Here is a 19,599-nt window from a genome sequence, read left to right as displayed (position 1 = left end):
CTTGTACTAAGGTCCTGAGGCAGGTTACCTCATATACGCAAACAAGAACATTGCCTTTCCTACCAGCTTTCTTTTTGTCTCTGGGATCTCCTTTTGCAGCGCACCCTCCCTTGCACACAGTGCCACACACACACACACACACACACACACACACACACACACAAGCTCTGCCTGCTTCAAATCGGCATGACACGCAACAGAGCCCACCCAGTCGTGCACACAGTAAACAGAGTGGGCGTGACAGCCACGTGAGCACCTGCAGGCATAGCCGTGGAAGTACCCCACGCTCACGCCACAGGCTAGCACGGGCACATGTGAAAGAACTGCATACCTTGTGGGAGGTTACGCGTCCCTCCAGCCCACCTGCTACTCTCTAGGTAACGGAGGTACTAAGCAGTTCTTGCGTGGAGGGTGCTCGCTGCTGGAGAATGCCCAGCGAGCGACGCAATGATGTGCTTTAAAACCCACGACTCTTTAACTCGCTACTGCAAGGCAGCACCTCTCTCTCCAGGAATGCCTACCACCTTGTCCCAGGTGTCCCAGGAGATGACACTGTCCAGAGAATGTCCCCTTTCCACTCTCCAACAGCTAAGCCCCATGGAGTCCCAGCACAGCACCGAGGGCGTCAGCAGCCACTCGCATCCTCAGCGGTCACAACTGCCCTTGCTTCTTTCTTTTCCTTAGGGGCAGCTAAGAGTAAGAGAAAAAGAACCACCCCAGCCTGGTACCCAGCGCCACAGAAGGCTTCTGCAACTTCCTTTATTTTTGTTTCTTGGGGGTTTTGTTTTGGTTTGGTTTGGTTTTCGAGACAGGGTTTCTCTCTGTGTAGCCCTGACTGTCCTGGAACTCACTCTGTAGACCAGGCTGGCCTCGAACTCAGAAATCTGCCTGCCTCTGCCTCCCAAGTGCTGGGATTAAAGGCGTGCGCTACCACTGCCTGGCAGCAAGTTCCTTCCTTTATCCTGCCCAGATCAGAACTTACAGGTGACCCACATGCCAATTCCCAGGCTCCAGTCTAGACCCACGGGTCCACCTAAGGCACGCTAGCATGCAGCCAGGTTAGAGACTCAGTAAGCCTTCAGAGCTCACCAACCCGTAAGTAAGGTTTATAGCTAGCAAACACATAGACAAATGCCTAGACTGTGGTCTAAGACTCCTTAAGATTAACCAAAACAACAATCAACAGCATGCACTATGTGAAAAAATGATCATGTCAGGCAGTGGTGGTACACACCTGTAATCCCAGCACTTGGCAGGCAGAGACAGGTGGATTTCTGAGTTCGAGGCCAGCCTGGTCTACAGAGTGAGTTCCAGGACAGCCAGGGCTCCACAGAGAAACCCTGTCTTGAAAAACAAAAAGAAAGAAAGAAAGAAAGAAAGAAAGAAAGAAAGAAAGAAAGAAAGAAAGAAAGAAAGAAAGAAAGAAAGAAAGAAAGAAAGAAAGAAAGAAAGAAAGAAAGAAAGAAAAAGAAAGAAAGGAAGGAAGAACAAAAAAGAAAAAATGATCACGTGGGATAGGTATGAAAGAAAGAAAGAAAGAAAGGAAGGAAGAACAAAAAAGAAAAAATGATCACGTGGGATAGGTATGAACAACGTTCACTGACATGTGAACCTGTGACATGGGCTGTGCTTGATAATGCCATAATGAAACTTGGCTATTTTGTGTGCTAAGTAGAAAACTTAGTAAAAAGGAACTAGGTGTACGTACAGTGATATAAAGTAAATATAAACCATCCTCTAAGTACTCAACACACTCAGTCTCCCCAGAATTTCTCATTCATCAGATATACAGGCAGAGCAGGGACTGTTACATCATCCTACAGACTAGAAACCCGAGGTGTGGTGTGGTGGTGCATGCTTGTACCCACAGCGTCCAGAAAGCAGACGTGGGTAGGGGATTGCCATGAATTTGAAGGGAGCTGGGGAAACGTAGCAAGACCCTGTCTCAAAAATAAAATAAAAAGCAAGAAGTGGGGAGGGGGCCGAGAGAACTCATCCTCCTCCCAGGATTTCACAGCATGCAGTCTCTGGCTTCCAGCAGAGCCTCTGCAGAGTCTCCCAAGCTATGCTACCTCTAGCCTGACCCACACATCCATTATCATTTGACTTTAGCCACAGGGTAACCAGCCTTTATTCCAAGTTCATAAAAACTCTTGACACACGTGAGTTCTTCAACAACCCAAGGTTTCCTAGCAATGGGACAACCTCAATCAGTAAATCTTCCAGCATGGTAGCATCTCTCTCACTGGGCCGTGGTGGATAGGGTCCCTAAAACCCTGGTACTACTTACTAGCATTTGATCAAAACAATCTTTTTCCCCCCCTAACCAACCTGATCATGAGCTTTGTTAATCTCCAGCAAGCCTCAAATCTGCTGAGCCTCTGTAACAGACTCCAAATTCCTACCCTGTTGGGTTGCTGCAAGGGTTTGCCACATACATACAATGTACCCATAATGGGCCTGTGGCTCATGCACTAATAACAGTGGTGCACATGGGCTCTGGCTAACCCACTAACCTGTTGAAGCAGAGAGTCTTGTCACTTGTCAGTGCATATACATGTTGCATACATATAACTGAATACCTGTCTTTTGTATCTCAGGCTGGCTTAAACTCACTGTGTGGCTACGGATGACTTTGATCATTCTACACCTTCCAGCATCCTCCTGCATCTTCCTCCATCCACTTCCAAGTGCTGGGATTGTAGATATGTACCACCACATCCAGGCTAAGTGACACGGAGGATTGAACCCAGGGCTTCGGCATGCTAGGCCAGCGCTCTACCCACTGAGCCACATCCGGGTTCATTACTACTGTATCTCACATTCCATCCATCAGCATGAATGAGGTTGACAAGCCTAAATGGGAGTGGCAGGCCAGATGGCAAAGCCTTCCCCTCTGGAGCACCATGCAATCTCACTCAACTAGAGTAATTATTTAGGAGTGGGATTTTCAAGATGGTTGAGTTCAGAGCTCTGCTCTGCTGTTTCCTCAGCCTCGGGGGGCCTTTGCAGATCATGCTGCTTCTGGGTGTGCCTTCCCCAACACCTTTTGCCAGGTTTGGGATCTTAGGAAACTGCTTTCCTTCCTTCCTGGTTCCAAGCACATTTTCACCTCAGGGCTACATAATAGATGTGCTTGTCACAACAGTGGCGAAGGCCATGCTGGAAGGGCCATGTCCTGGGAGCCCTGAATGCAATCCTGTTGACAAATGGACATAAATAATGCACCAGTATGTTTGCTCCTCCATCCCGACCTGCTAAGAATAGTACCAGCTACCCTTTCAGGGATCCCGAAGGGAAGAGGGCAGGACACCAAATGGGACCAAGCAGGAAAAATGTCACAGAGCTGTGGTCTGCCAACTGCCCTCCTTGATAGCCCACATCTCTACACTCTCAAGAAAGGGAACCCCAGAGAACTGAGGGTGCTTAGAGACCAGAGACCAAGTTCTTAAGGAGTGAAAGAGAGGTCTGGAGACGTTAACTCTTTCCAAGTTTAAAAATGGCTGGCCTAGAACAGTTCTCTCCTCTGGAGTACAGAGGACTATTGCAGGGCACTTGAACCTGCATTTCCAACCAGCTTCTGGGTCTTGCTGCTGTGGCATCCACATACCCCGCTTCGAGAGCAGAAACCTATTCTCTAGGGTACAGGTTGGGAAACAGTCCAAAGAAAAGGGCTTCGGCAGAGCTCGGCTTGGAGCCCAAACATCTGAACCAGCATTCCAGGGTTTTGGCTTCAGGGGACTCTGAACTGCCTGGCCAAGGACTTGCTCTGACCTGTGGCTGCTGGACCACCATACCCTGCTTGAGTCCACCCACGGTGGTCCAGGCAGAGAGAGGTGGCTCCAGATGCTCTCTGAGCCAACCATCCATGAGGTCGCTGATGTGGGGCCCACTGACAGCGGCCATCCTAGAAAAGATGCAGGCAGCCTTTGGCCCAGCACCAGAGAGACCAGCATCCCGCTCAGATCCTTTAGGGGCTCCAGACCCCAGATGACTATCTCCACTGCCCCCATGATGCACTCCTCCTAGGGATGCTTCTTTCTCCTAAGGCTCCAGCCTTCCTGGCCTTCTTTTAAAGGCTCATTGGAGGTACCACGCCTTTTCTCACCTCAGGGCCTTTGTCCCCTGCTCTCCCTGCCTTGAGCCCTTTCACTCCGTCAGCTGTGCCTTGGGTTGCTTGAAGGTGGGTAAGCTTCTCTACCTGCTGGGAGTGACATTCTCCCCATACCATCCTCGAGATATCCTCCCAACTCATCAGATTCCACCGCTGTTGGTTTTAATATCGGTCTGCTCCGCCCTAGCAGGACAGAGACATTGGCTGTGACCTCCCGCGCCTGGTCTATAGTTGGGGTTGAACAAACATTTGTTTGACCTGGAGAAGAGAAGGGAGGAGCGAACTGTTCACACCCCCTCACTGCAAAGCTTTCATCTCCCTGGCACCAGGCAATCTCACTCAACTAATGAAGCTGTTGAAGAACAGCACTTTCAAGATGACTGGGCCGGGACCTGTCCTGCTCTCTGAGGCTCAGTGGCTGTGGCAGGCCACATCACCTCTTGGTGTGGGGTCCCTGGGACTGTTTTGTCAGGGTTTGTGTGTGTGTGTGTGTGTGTGTGTGTGCAGAAAGCTGAGTAAGATTTCTAAAGCTTCAAAGGAAAGAGCTTCTACTAATCCCCTTCCTCTCCCAGCGGCCAGAGAGGGGCAGGTTCTCATTCAAGGCCACACAACCAGTGCACGGTGACACTAGACTTCCTTGGCACAGCAAGAAACCAGCAGCTGAGCTTCAGGCCCACCCACGCTCAGTGAAGCACCATCTGCCTGGATGCTGGGAGGCGTGCAGGAGGGGGAGGAAGAGACTGGCTGTGGCTGGGCACATGTGGATTCAGGGGTGGGAGGGAGTGAGGGTGGGGGTGAGGGTGGGGGGGCGGATAGGGCTCTCAGCAGGAGGCCTAAGAAGAACCCAGCACCTGGGTCACTGGAAGCCAACTGGCCAGAGGCTGGGTGGCAGTACGTCTGGCCCTCATGCGCATGACCGTCTATTTTTTAATCAGCGCCTCCCCATCCCCCAATTCCACTGCATAATCTAGAGATGTCTTGGCCTCTCTGGACTATGTCATACTGTAGTAAAACTTGAGGTCTGTAGGGGTCAGACTGGCTGGGTTTGTAGCTACATGATATTGGAGCTCACTGAACCAGCCGCTCTGTGCCTCAGTTTCCCCACTCACTGTGAGGCTGGTGAACCTCTCCCAGCAAGTAGAGAAGCTTACCTACCTTCAGGTAACCCAAGTGTGCCCGGAAAGGCACAGCTGATGGAGTGAAGGGGCTCAAGGCAGGGAGAGCAGGGGACAAAGGCCCTGAGGTGAGAAAAGGCATGGTACCTCCAATGAGCCTTTAAAGGAAGGTCAGGAAGGCTGGAGCCTTAGGAGAAGGAAGCATCCCTGGGAGCAGTGCATCATGGGGGCAGTGGAGATAGAATAGAGCTCTTGGAACATAGTAACAACAACAACAACAAAATCACGTCAGCCCAACCATGGCCTCATCTAAGTGCTCCTGACCACTTGCCTATAAGCTACCCCTAAAGCTTGGTCCAGGTCCTACCCATTGTGCCAGCTCGTCATGCCATCTCCAAAGCACCCTGGCCAAACACAAGAAGAAATTTACGTGGAGATATGAGGCGCCTCAGGCAAGAGGCCATCTGCTCAAGGGCTTGCTATTTTAACAGAGATCAAAACACGGGAGTACTATTAATAAGTAGTAGCTCAGTTTTTAGGCATTCATCGTGAACTCACTCCATTTTCCTAACAGTACAAGGCCTAGCATTGTCTCTGTTTTATAGATGAGGAAACAAGAGTCCAGAGGGGTTACATAACGTGCTTATGAACTCTCAGGCAGCCGGGAATGAAACCCCAAAGTCTGACCACAGCATCCATGTGCCAGCCATGCGGGAGAAGCAGGTGACACACAGATTGACTGTGGCATCCATGGAGGTGGGCAGGGCAGGGCAGGGCAGGGTCAGCACAGACCTACCCTGGGCTGCCTTACTGAATGGAAAAGATGAGCCAGGGTGACAACGGAATGTGAGCAGCCGCCAGCTGGGGAAGGGTTTTCATTCCAGAAAAAGGGCTTTGGGTAAAGCCTTTGAAATGGCAGGGCCTGGGGGCTGTTGCCGTGCAGACTTCTCCTGCAGTAGCACTGAGTAGCAACTGAGCCTCACTGTCTAGTGTCCAGAAACAGTCCACAAAGAGCCCTATATGTACCCTGTCCTAAAGCACAGAGCCTCTCCAGAGGCAGATCTGGCCCTCCCTCTGGCCAGATCTCAGGCCCAACTCCTATGGCCTGCATTTTAAAGCCAGGAGCGGGGCAGATAGGTGGATTCAAACTGCAACCAACACACACCACCCACACCCCAGCTCTGAGTGCACCCCACCCACTTGCACGACCCTCCTGTACCCAGCCCAGTGCCCTCAAAGCCTCTGGGTACCACTCTGAATACACTTCCTCTAAGAAGCCCTTGACCACCCTTCAAATCCAGACTTCCATGCCACAGGGGGCCTTGATAAGCCCTAGCCACAAAGGAGCCCCTCCCCCCTGCCCTCCATCTCAACATCAGGGCCATGCTATGCCCCCTCAGAAGTGGGGTGACGGATTTACTCATCTTTAGTTGTCTTATTCATTCAATTAAAGCAAAGGCTTCTCTGGTGAGATGGCACATCAGATAAAGGAGACAACCTGAGTACAATCCCTGGGAGCCACACAGGAGGAGGGAACCAATTACCACTGACCTCCACACATGTGCTATGTGCATGTATGTGAGACGCACACACACACACGATCTCTCTCTCTCTCTCTCTCTCCCTCTCTCTCTCTCTCACACACACACAAGTGAATAAATGGAATTTTAAAATTTAGACAGAGCAGCTAGCTTCTAGTCTGGTAAGGCAGCACACATCTCAGCACAGGGGCCACAAGCCCAGCCAATCTGAGTGTCACAGCAAGGGTCAGACCAGCAAGAGCTACACAGTAAGACCATGTCTCAAAAAAAAAGTAGCCCAATATTATATGTGTATGTACATATACACACATATACGTGTGTGTATGCATGTGCATATGCATATGTACATGAGTATATGCATAGACAAGCTCCTATAGGAAGAATCTGTCAGTCCTGTTTTCTACTCTGACCTAGTTGCTAGGCACCCTTCCCCCTTCGTTACTAACCATGGCTACTGAGGTCCCAGGCAGGCAAGGGATTTGCCAAGGTCACTTGGCAAGCCAGCAGGGAGCAGAGATCAGCCTGGCACTATAGAGCTGGGGCGTTCGGCCGGGCTCCATCCTCTCCTGGTTGATCTCGCCTAGACTGTTTTGATCCTGCTTCCCCATCACAATGGGGCAGAGCCTGCAAGACTTTGACAAGAGTGCCCACTCCACTTCTTAGAGCCCATGGTATCCCGATCGGGGCAGCCCTGACTGCTTCCCCTCAGTCCCTCCCTTCCTGGCACCAAGTGCTCCGATGAGCTCATGTCTGGAAGCCCAGGAACAGCCCTAAAGGAAAAGGTGCCTCCCCAGCCAGGCCCCAGGGCTGGAGGTAAATTCACCTTGTGGGAAGGCAGCCTTGGTAGGGGGCCTGTGATGTGTGAACTTCCCACCTAGCAAGGGCTCAGGGAATCCATTCTGAAGACTTAAAGGATGAGAAAAGGCCACTGTGTGTCTTCCCGCCTTCCAGATGCTCTAGGGTGCTGTGACCCTCCCCTTTCTTAAAATGTCACACACACCCATGCCCCCACTCCCACCCTCCCAAGGAGAGAGAGCCCTGCTGCTTTCTGCTGGCATAAGTGCCCTGGCAAACTCTTCCAGCCTGGCCTCAGTCTCCCCAACTCAGACGAAGGAGGTGAGGAAGCTGCCTGTTAAGAAGAATTGCAAGCTTGTTTCGCTGTGATGCAGGCAGAGCAAAGCTGGCTAACCAGAAACCAGACACAACCAAAAAAATTTTTTTCTACCTTATCATCCAGGGAGTATAGAAGGACAAGCGCTGTCCGGGGAAGGAAAGAGTTAAAGCCCTGATTTTCATTGTGCAAACACGAACTGGGTTCTAACTTTTAATTTAAAGGGGTGCAGGAAGTAGGGTGCAGCTTGTGAAGTGAGGGCAGGCTAAAAACTGGGGCCCGAAAGCCTTGGTGGCCCAGCCGCAAATATTTGCCCTTAGTTCTTCCAGCATCAAACTTGAAAGATGCTGGAGCCAGCCAAAGGCAGGTCAGCTCCTGACAGGGATTTTGGCCTCCCGCTGAGAGAGAGTCATCCGCTTCAGTTTAAGCCTCAACCCCCCCCAACATGGATAGAGGCCAGGTCTAGGTCACTGACAGGGCTGGTTGGCTGCAGGCAGGACAGCTCACCCGTACCCTCCCTCTTGACAAGCATCGAATTTCCTCTCCCACTTTCCAAAGCAACAAGGGTGGGACACCTTGACTGTCCCTCGGACCACCGCGGTACTTGGGTCTATAGTGCAGCTGCCCCCTCAGGGCCACCTACCTAGCCTCCCTGGGATCTGGAGAAGGGAGGGGCACGTCAGGATCCTACTTGCTCTAGGCCACCTGCGGCTTCACACTTAGCCGTTATCCAACGTCTAGAAAAGCCAGAGGTGGAGCACAGGGGTTCCTATCTCCATCCCGATTTAAGCCCAGAACTTGGGGTTGAGCGAGGGCGTGGAGACCTTTTCCCTAGATTCCTCAGAGGTCTTTCCAAGGCCCTAGGCAGTACCTTCCCAACCCTTCATTCCACGGTGTGGTGTCAGAAAGGAGCTAGCTCTTCCTGATAGTTAAACGGAAGGGGGGGGGGGGGACTAGAATACCAATGCTGTGAGAATCAGGCGAAGAAAACTCAGGAGTCCCTTGGGGGGCTTTATAAAGGTCTTGATTTCCTCAGATGGGATCAGGCCCTGGAGGTCTCAGCTGTGTGGCAGTGTGGCTAACCTGCGCACCAGCACTACAGCAGCCCCCTCTGCCCGGCCGCTCCGCCCGCGGGAAACTAAGGTGCTGGCCCGCATAGTCGGTCCTGCTGCCTCCCCAGGCGCCCATGTCCGTTCACGCTCAGGCTCCTGGGTCTTTGCAGCCGGGTTTCCCGGAGCGGGCGGGGGCTTAGAGCTGCGGACGGTGCCCATGAGTGAGCCTGGGCGCTGCAGCACCCCCAACAACGACAGGCTTGCGGAGGACACGACAACTAAAGCCCACACAACTCCGGCAGGTATCACGCCGGAACCGGGCGTCCTGAGATAGCCCTGAGGTCTCCCCGCAGCCTGTACTGTACAGATGGGGGAAACTGAGGCTCCGTGCAGAAGCAACTTGGCAAAGGTCACCCTGAATACAGGGACTGGAGCCCAGATGCGCCACCTTCCTCTGGGGCGGGGCGAGCAGCTGCGCAGGTGGCAAGGGCGAGGCTCGCTGGGCGCCCCGCCAGCCCCGAGCCCCCCCACTCACCTCCAGCAGCCGTGCGCGGTCCCCGAGCTCCCGGGTGCCGCCGCCTTGGCTCACCTGGCTACGTCCATGCGTGAGCCCCGCCCCGAGATCCCTGCACCCCGCCCAGCAGCGGCGCCCACTCTGCGCCCCAAGCGAGGTCCTAGCCGCTAGAGGCTGAAGGGGACCCAAGCGGGAGCCGCGGGCGCTGGGCGGGCACCGCTCTCCTGCCGAGCGCTCCCCCGGGCCCTAGCGCCGCCCCTCTAGCGCCACGCCCAGCGTCTGTTCCCGGGGTGCGACCCCCCCTTTCTCTTGCCCCCTGTGGCCAAGGCCTCACCTCCTGCTCTCTCCTTGGGTCCTCTCTACGCACCTCACTTTTGGCTGCCCCTGTTGCTCTGATTCCTCCTCTTACTGTGTATCTCTAGGTCTATAGTTCTGCCCTTACATTCTTTCTCACTCAGTTTTTCCATTCCCGCCCGCCCCCACCCCCACCCCCCGCATCTCTTTGCCCCTTTCTCTTTCCCTCCCCCACCACTACTACCCACCTTTAAAATCTGTCCCCTCAAGTGATAACTGTGACACCCCACTCCACTTGTTCCAGCCCTGTGACTATAGAGTAAACTGTCTTTGCTAGGGCTTAAGCCAAGAGGCTTGAGGAGAGCTGTCACCAGCCTCTTGTCTTCCCCTGACTTAATTAGCTATCAGCAACAAGGGCAGAGATGCTGTGTGGTCTGTGCGTGGCTTTGATTTCCCCAACTTTTGCAAAACACCATTCAGGCTGAGTTCAGCAGAGGCCATGGCAATTGTCACCGTGCTTCAGTGGGGACACCACACGCACTGCTGTTAAAAGTCTATATTCGCACATTCCAGTGCAGATCCTGTGGGGGGCTTGGTTGTTGGACTTGGAAGCAAGACTGGTTAACCAACAGCACCTCCGTGTCCCCAGCAAGTCTGAAAGAAGACCACACTCGCTCGTTGGTGACTTGTTCAGACAGGGTGATTCCAGTGTCACCTGTCTTCAAGAACTGTGTTTAGGCTTCCGATAGAGGAACTTAGAAACATGCCGGCTCTCTAAGGCACAGACCCAAAGCCAGTTTAAGGCTGTCCCTGGCTCTAAGTGCAAGCAGTCAGCTGACTGAGGAGACAAATCCCTCTGCCTGGCTCCGTGGGCACCGGGACATTCCCCTGACTTGTGGTCACTCTTCTCCTGTTGTGCTGGGTGAGGGACAAGAAGCTATCCTGGAGATGGTACCAGGCAAGAGATTGCTTTTTCCCAATGCATGTACTGGGGAGGTGGCTGCAGCCCAGCCTGTGGAAATCCAGGAAACAGGCTGCGTGGGTGAGCGGAAGAGAGAGAGAGGGAGAGCAGCTAGGATTACTGTGTGGGTGGTTGTGAAAGAGAAAGAGATGAGAAAAAGAAGCGGGGAGAGAAAGTGGTTCAGTCTGCATGTGGGGGTGTGGGGGTGTAACAGTGGCTGTACAAGAGTGGATATGCGTGGAGGAGAGACTATGAGTGTTTAGCAGAGGAAATGGAGAAAAGGGCATGGTTTAACCCGTGTCTACAGGAGAGAACCTGTGTGCTTGCGTGAGAACCCTTAGGAGTGTCTGCTCTGTGCCCTGAGGTCGGATGGGAGCTATCCAAGGGAACCTAAGGCACTTGTCCACATGTATTGTTGTGGTTTGATGGATGAGGGTGTATGCCACTGTATGCCCACTGCACATATATATGCCAGAGTTTGAGGGCATTCACATATGTGGAAACTTAACAGTGCATATATAGTATTTGTCTGAGGATATGGCATGTCTACATCATGGTGTAGACATGTATGTAAGTGGTATGTATGTTTGATCGAACAGCACAGGGAGGTATATGTGAACCTGTGAGTGGTTCTTCACTATCATCTTGTTAAAATCACCAGGGTGTGGGGCTCCCTGGCCAGCCACCAGTGCCATCTACCCTTTCCTAGAAACCTAAAAAGCACAGGGGCTTTGGCCTTGGCTCCTTCCCCTTGACCAGATTCTGTCCGTTCTCTCCTCAATAAAATGAATTCAGTTCAGTTTCCTCAGCTAATGAAGATGGATCTTCATTAACAGACTTATCTTACAAGTCACACCCATACTCCAATCCTCCTGCCCATCTGAGGCTCAAGGCAGTATCTACAAGAGTGGCAAAGGCCCCTGAATCCTCTAGCTATTCCTTTCCGTCAAATGGCCACTGATAAAGGAGAAGTTGGGTCAGCAGTGGCTCTTGGGTCTCCCCATTATGACAAAGAAGAATGTGGCTTGGCTGGATCCCACACCTACTCTCAGAGCCTGAACAACCAATTTCCAGCCCCAGGTGGGTGGAAGATCACAGCCTGCTTCCTTGTCTCCATGGAGATGAAGCCACAAAAAGAGTTACTTAAAAGCATAGGCCCAAGACCTCTTGGGGTTCAAATCTCAGTTCCTCCATCTACAGGCTGTGAGACTTCAAGTCACAAGTCTCTTAAAGTCTGGATGCCTAGTTTCCTCATCTGGAAAACAGAAATGAGAAAGCAAGTACGGAAGGCGTGCCTGTAATCCCAGCACTGGAGACGCAGCAGTTCAAGGTTCCTTAGCAAATTTCAGGCCTGCAAGCCTACATAGCAAGACTGCCACAAAATGGAAAAAGAAAAATATAAAAAAGAGGGAGAGGAGAGGAGGAGGGGGAAGTCAGTGTCATGTCTGAACTTTATATTCTGAGGATACAATGGAGTAATATGTACAAAACATTCAACACGGAGCCTAGCTGCTAAAAAGAAAAGCAGACGCCGGGGTCCCAATGTACTGTGTGACTTTGCAGATTGCTTTCCGTTTCTCTGCTTCTGCCTCCACTGGCACAGCAAACTCAACACTCTGCCAGGTACAATCGGCTGCGACTCTGGAGAGAAGAGGGCTGTCGTGTAGAGAGCTCTTTCTTGGTGAACAGTGGATGATCTAGTGTTTGGCAGAGGCCTGATTATATTCCTCTATCAGACTTCTCTCAGGCCCCTGGTGGACTTGAACGTGAGGCTGCGGCCTCTTCTTGCCTGACAAAGACCCTGCTCTGCCCGGCTCAGCTGGTACCAGCACCCACCAATCCCAAATAAAGATCTGTACGGTGCCCATGGCAGAAGATGAACGGCTTGGACGTGAGTCTGCCAGGCAGCGCTCCAGAAAGGCAGGTTTAATAGCGGAAGGATGGGTGTGATTGTCTGAAGATGCTTGTGATCCTCTCTGGAATGAGAGGAAGCGTGGAGAGGAAACCCTAAGCTGCTAATAACCTGGCAGCATCCCAGACTTCATTCCCTCCCACTCTCCAGGCAGAGGGAAAGGACCTGCCACGCCCCGTCCCCCAGGGAGCAGAAAGGCCATTGAGATTTAGATCCAAGACCACCCAGATTTCCACGTCTCAGCAAGAGCCAGCTGAAGTGTCTTACCTGTCCCTTCTCCTGAGGCCCCTCCTGTCCCCTCTGTCTCTAGAATGTTCAGACCCACTGGATGGACAGTAAAGAGAAATGAATTGGGCTGTTTATGTAAAGGACACATTGAGTTCCGGAGTTGACAATGACTGTGTGACTTGGACTCAAATCTCTGAGACTCAGTTGTCTCATCGTTAAGACAGAGAGTGAGATCTCATCAAATGACCCATTGGGTGTGAGATGCCAACAAGGCAATCAAAGGCCATGTTTTCTCCTCCCCATCCTACCCACAGCTGCTATCGTCCCAGGGTATTTGTAAAGCACGTTCTCAAAATAGAATCATAACGAGTAGCACAAGCACTATCGTCAAAAAACCATGGCTGAACATGCTAGTCACATCCTGGACCAGCCACTTACATTCCTTAGCTGTATAATGGACTCTTCTGTGAGGCACATACTGACGCTGTTTGCCCAGCAGACTGCACACAGCTCAGACGACAGCAATTGTACCATTCAGCTAATAATGACTGTTTCCATTTCATTTTACACAGCGACCTAGAGCACTGTAGCTTTTCCAAAACATAGCCACAGCTAAGATCGTGACACCCTCTCAACAGCTCCGGTTTTGATTCTATTTTCACAGATTAAAAAAGAAAAAAAAATGAGCTCACCAAAGAGAAGGGACTTGCTAGGGCTTGACTACTGCACACTGGGCTGAGACCCATCGTCCCTGCCTCCTGACCCAGCTGTGCCCCTGGCAAATAAGTCACAATGGGACTCAGGTTCCTGAGGAGCCATGATCAGGCTGACTCTGGAATCCTCCTCTCTGTTTAGAGCCCCCGAAAGCCCCTCACTCCTCCTGCCCGGCTCTTTCTCTATATAACCCATGCCTGGGCGGGGACTATGTCCAAAGCAGATGATCAGAGCCTGGAGAGAATTATTGCAGAGAGCAGAGTGGGTGAGAAGGTTGGCGAGACGCCAGCTCTGGCGTCAGCAACGCCTGCCGAGAAATGAAGTGTTCCTTCAGTCTCTTGACGCACAAGCCCTCCCAGGACTGTCCCCTCCTCCACTCTGCACCCTGGGGACCTACTGGCAGCAGCTCTCCTGCCTGCACAGATCATGGCTCAGCTCCTAGCCACACCATCCCCAGTACAAATCCCTACAGCATCTCCATTGCCCCTGTCACTGGTGGAGGCGATTCTGAGTGGCTTCCCTTGTCTTATACTGCCTGCTCTGCAGACTCCAGCACTCATGGGCCCCAGGCCTCCTCCCTCCACAAGCTGTCACTGGATCCTGCTGCAACCCAGGTGGCATGGCCCGTTCCTTTGTCATCCATCTCTGACAGATGGAAAACCAAGGCCTGGGTGAGGACCCTAAGCCTAGCTAAGCCATCAATATGCTAAGAGACCGGAACACACTCAAGAAGCTTGAGTCTCAGTTTCCCCATGGAGGTCAGCTTACATGAAAGGCTTCAGTGTCTGCCCTATTAGCGATTGGGAGGCAATGACCTCTCTGTCAAGGTGTCTGTTTGTCTAGAGCTACTGCTAAACTCTATAGGCTTAATGGGGGGTGGGGGGAGGAGGCTGCTCCATCAGATGCTTGGGACTTCACAGCCAAGTTGTTACCAGTAACGGTCAAAGGGTAGATTTAGGTGGGGAGGGAGGAGTGGGATTTTTGCCAACCAAGTGACATACAGGCTTTCTTCTGTTGCCTTCTCTTTGACAAACAGCTGGAACTACATACACATACGGCCCAGGTTCCCATCTCTCCACAGTTGGAGATCTGGACGTTGTGAATGACTAGTGATAATCGTTAAACATCCTAGGAGGATGAGCTCCAGCAGCCCCTGATTAAGAACCATGGGGTTTTCTATGGCATACAAGCTTACCTGGTTTCTGGGCCACCCTGGACACAGAGCTGCTACTGGCACTGGCTGTCATCACTTTCCGGGCCTGTACCACGTCCCAGTCATGACTTGGCCTGTCACTGTGCTGGAAACCACCTCGTGCCTCCCTGCCACAGCTGGATGGCTGGATTATGGCTGGGCCTCTGGACAGCGGTGGTGTCCCATGGTTCGCTCTGCTTTTGCTGGTCCTCTCTTCTTCCAGGTCCACCAGCCTCACCTCTCCCTGCAGGCCGTCTTCACTGCTGCTCTCCTCAGCTTCCAGAGCCAGGCACCGGTAGCTCCCATCCGGGATCTGGAAGGTGCAAGGGGCAGCCCTTCCCTCACTGGGTCCAAGGGGCGGGGGTGGAAAGTGAGCGCCCAGCATTACGGTCCTCTCCTTGGCAGTACAAAGCAGCCGCCACCTGGCTCAGGGTGAGTAACCTGTGTCACTATTGCTCCCGGGTTCTCTCAAGGCCTCCTTGGGTTCTCCACAGATTCACCTTCTGCTGACAGCACAGGGCTGGAGTGAGATCAGCTGAGAGGTAAGGCAAGTCCTTTCTGGGCTGGGTAGTGGCACAGTCCAATACCTTTTTCTTACCCTCCTGAATTCTGCTACGATGGTCCCTTCAGAACCGGCTATCTGTATAGGAAGAGAAGATACAACATACCAGAGAGCTCGCTGAATGTTCAGAATGCAATCACTGAGACCTGTGAGTAGCAAGCCTCAAGAGCTGGCTAGGACTTGGGGTACGGTTCCCACCCCTCCACAGGGGAGTGTTTCCGGAAGCTCGGCCTTGTAGTACGCTACTTACACCCTGTCCTCGGGCTACCTGACACTTATTTACTTAATGTTTCCCTTCAATCCACTTTAAATAACACAACTTCTGTTCCTTTAGACTTATCTTGAGCAATAATTGCAGGAAAACCACAAGCACATTGTGCCAAGTTGTCCCCTTCCCTGCACTCGTTAAATAAATATCTAGTTATTTTAAAAACACTCATCTTCGCACCACCTAAAAAGAATTCTTTCACATCCCACCAAAGGTACACACAGCACAGGAATCACAGGAATAGCGGGGTTGGGGGGGGGTACAAGACTAGGGTACACAGCTGGCTATGAGAGCCAACACAATGGTCTGTTTACACGTGCTGGACTTTGAGTCAGAATTCAGCCATGCAGCATGTGTTGGTCTCTGAGTCTCCCCTCCCCCATTTGTAAGATGCACATTGTAAGCTAGCTTGAGCCACCCAGACCAGGAAAACCCCAAACCCCAAAACTTTCTCAGCAGCATCCTGTTGCCACCAGTCCAAATCCCATCCCTGGACTTGGGGACAAAGTTACAGTAAACAGGAAAGCACAATTTAAAAACAATAAGTCATGTAGAATGGCCTTCAGGCTGAGTATAAGACATGTAGGAAACAAAAATTCAATTTAATTTTAGACTCCTCTTCTTATCCACAAAGCTATCTCATTATGCATATGCAAATTCCCCCCTCAATCTAAAAAAGTCTAAAATCTGAAACCCTACTGATTCTAGGCACTTCAAATGAAGAATCAACTCTGGTATAATTGTGTAAAGGGTTCTCTGGGAAAATGCGCACAGAGCGGTGAGCACGCTCTCTGAGTGTCGCTTATTTCCTGCGAGCTACTCTTTTTTTTTTCCTTTTTTTTCCCTTTTTTTTTATTCGATATATTTTTTATTTACATTTCAAATGATTTCCCCTTTTCTAGACCCCCACTCCCCAAAAGTGCTTCTAGACCCCCACTCCCCAATACTGCTTCACTGAGTCTTTCCAGAACAAGGGGCCACTCCTCCTTTCTTCTTGTACTTCATTTGATGTGTGGATTATGTTTTGGGTATTCCAGTTTTCTAGATTAATATCCACTTATTAGTGAGTGCATACCATGATTCGTCTTTTGAGTCTGGGTTACCTCACTTAGTATGATGTTCTCCAGCTCCATCCATTTCATGCTACTCTTAAATCCCACAAAAATGTATCAGGCCCCTATTCTATTTCAGACCCTGTAATAGCTCCTCGGACATATAAGGTAGATGAAAGTATGATACTCTAGCTCATGAAGTTTCTGTATCTGTTAGGGCAGTGAATCCTAACCTTCCCAAATACTGTGACCCTTTAGCAAAGGTCCTCATGTTGTGGTGACCCTCCTTCCAACCATCAAATTGTTCCCTTGCTACTTTATAACTGTAAGCTTGCTACCGTTATGAGTCGTGGTGTGTTTTCTGATGGTCTCAGGGCCCCTGTGAAGGGTCATTCAATGGGGGTTGGGAACTGCTGTGTCCGAGAGAGCTGCAAATGATGAGGTAATATAATAATAGTATAATTATTTGTAAATGTTAAGAATGGTAATCAGGGGAGGGTGGAAGTTTCCTCTGAGGGCTGAGGAGGAGGGGTTGAATGGACTCGGGGAGAAGAACTGACAAGCTTGGCAGATGGGGAGTGGGTGTGGAGGAGGGGGAGGCGTCCAGGGCTCCACGCAGGTTCCTGGCTCTGAGGACACATGACTGTGTTCATGGAGGTTGGGACGAAACAGGAAGGTGCAGGTGTTTAGTCATACAAGGGGGTGTCTGATCTTTAGATTTCCAGGGGGAGATGTACAGTGAGCAGATCCCTATGGGCTCCAGAGAACAGGAGATTCCCACACTGGGGTCAAAAGTTTGGAAATCCCTTGAGGAGATGCAGAGTGTGACATGAACAAGGCCTCTTCGGCTGAGCAGGTGGCCCTTAAGGCAGGGCGCTCTGCCAGGGTGCTTGGAGGCACCCTCGGAGTGAACGGATTTGGTTGAAAGACGACATTCTACCACTGCATAACCATGTGAACTCTCTAGTAGGAGAGGCTCCCATGTGCACATACGCACGTCCTGACTGCCCCAGGCTGGTGAGAATTTATTGACGCCTACTTGCTTGATGACAGTGGGGCCAAGCCTGACCACCTGTGACCCTTACGCCTTATCCCAGGCAGGAGCCAGAGATCCTAATCGGAGCAGTCTGAGCAGAGGTGCTGGTCTCTAGCTGGTTGTGCCAGGAGAGACCGGAAGACAGACTGGGAGATAAGCGCATCACCAAGACCTCTGGCAGATCACAGCCAAGCAGGGGAAAGGCAAACACGCACCCTGATCAGAGAGAGAACCAAGCACCTATTAGTCCATACAGCAGGGTCCAGGAAGAAGAAAGCTCCCAGTAATGGGTAGCCACTCCATCCTGGGTATTCACTTAGGTGAACCGGACAGATGCTTCCATAAGTCATCCCAAAGGGAAGGAAAATGAGAGTCCCCTAAGTGTCCCTGTTGGGAATCATGCCTAGCTCTGACACTTTCATCAGAAGGCTGGACCTCAAGCCTGGTAATGATACCCTCAGGTCTCGCTCCTCTCCAGGATTTGCTTGCTTACCAGCAGCTGCCAGATTCCTGACACTGGAATCTCACCGGCCTTAGACTCATAAAGGGGCTAGTAGCTCCTGCGTGAGCCTGGCCAGGGTTCTCCCAACCTCTGGAGTCAATTTTCTCCAAAGTCAGAATGCAACTCAGGCAGCCAGTGCTAGCAGGGCCATAGAACTCTGGCATCACGGATCCGTGATTTTCAGTTCTCAGAGCCACCCACCCCTACCCTGTCACAGAACCAGATGGCAGGAGGCAGCGGGAGTGGGTGAAGGGCGGGGGCGGAGCTCTCTGACTCCCTGTGGGGGCCTCGCCCCGCTCCATCTCTGCTTCTGTTTTGCTGTATTTGACAGTGGCCACGGTTTCCAGGAAAGAAGAGAGAGGCGGAAAAGTTAACTTTCCGCCACCCACACAAATATTTTTGGCTAGCTTTGTCTTGAGGCTGCCAAGCCAGGAGGGAGGGGTTGGCAGGAACCCTCCAATTCAAAGCTCTCTCCCAAGGAGAGGGTTTTCAACCAAGGCAGGGACAGAGCAGGGGTCCCAGCAGGCCTATGGCTCTTGGGTGCCCCAGAGCCACAGAGACTCATAATCACAATAGCAGGCACAGCACTAAAGTGTCTAGTACGTATTGGTCCAAGCCCTTTACCTTTATCTCTCAAGGAGGGTTGTCAACAGGGGAGTGTGGTCTAGGGTTGAAGACAAGGAAGCTTGATACTGTGCCTAGAGTTTTGGGCAAGAAGGGTAACAGGATGGGAACAAAGGCTGCTGGGACTAGTGCTCTTAGCAGCTACAAACTATGGCTCTGAGGACTTCACAGCCCCTGAGGATGCTGAGCCTATCTGTGTGGGCAGGAGAAGGCCAGTCCTTCTCCCAGTGATAGACAGGGTCCTCCGGAGCTTGGAATCCATTCTCTTGGTTTCAAGAGCTGAGCTCCGGTAGCCAAAGCTATTAAGGTCCATAGACCACACTCTTTTCCAGAGGTAGCTTGGAGCTCTGGTCAGAAGAGAGGCCCTAAGGGAACCCAGGCTCCCATGTGCTTCAGCCTTAAAGCCCAGCTGCGTATCAGATGCCGTGCAGTCCCAGGACCTGCCCAGACATCCCTGGCTTTTTCTGCTGCCAGCTTCTGAAAATATAGTCCAAAATCTGTGACCTGGGGGCCTCGCGTGTGCTTTCTGCTGCTCTCTGCATGGTAGAGGAAGCATGCTGGCTTCGAGTCAGATCCTGGTTCAAATTCTCTCTGATCCTCTCTCTTTCTCTCTCTTTCTGCCTCTGTCTCTCTGTCTCTCCATGTCTAACACACAGACATACACACAGATACATACATACACACATTACACACACACACACACACACACACACACACACACACGCTGCTGTTATAGCTGACCTGCCTGGCCTGAGCTTCCCAGGGTGGTAGACAGAGTGCAAGCCTTCAGCCACTAACCGCTCCCCA

The 19,599-nt window shown here is 51.7% G+C and overlaps 1 protein-coding gene across 1 annotated transcript in view; it reads right to left on the bottom strand.

Moving 5' to 3' along the window:
• Positions 1 to 19,599, bottom strand: part of Synpo (synaptopodin) — a 55,986-nt gene that overhangs the window by 21,471 nt on the left and 14,916 nt on the right. The window contains exon 2 of the mRNA XM_052155384.1: positions 14,752 to 15,388. Coding sequence (XP_052011344.1) covers positions 14,752 to 15,133 — 382 coding nt within the window. The 5' untranslated portion in view covers positions 15,134 to 15,388. The remainder of the gene's footprint in view (positions 1 to 14,751; positions 15,389 to 19,599) is intronic.

The sequence above is a fragment of the Apodemus sylvaticus genome, chromosome 13 (genome assembly GCF_947179515.1).
Source record: "Apodemus sylvaticus chromosome 13, mApoSyl1.1, whole genome shotgun sequence".
Lineage (NCBI taxonomy): Eukaryota > Metazoa > Chordata > Mammalia > Rodentia > Muridae > Apodemus > Apodemus sylvaticus.
The sequence above is the reverse complement of the archived record's forward strand: the minus strand, read 5'-3'. Positions and strand labels throughout refer to the sequence as shown.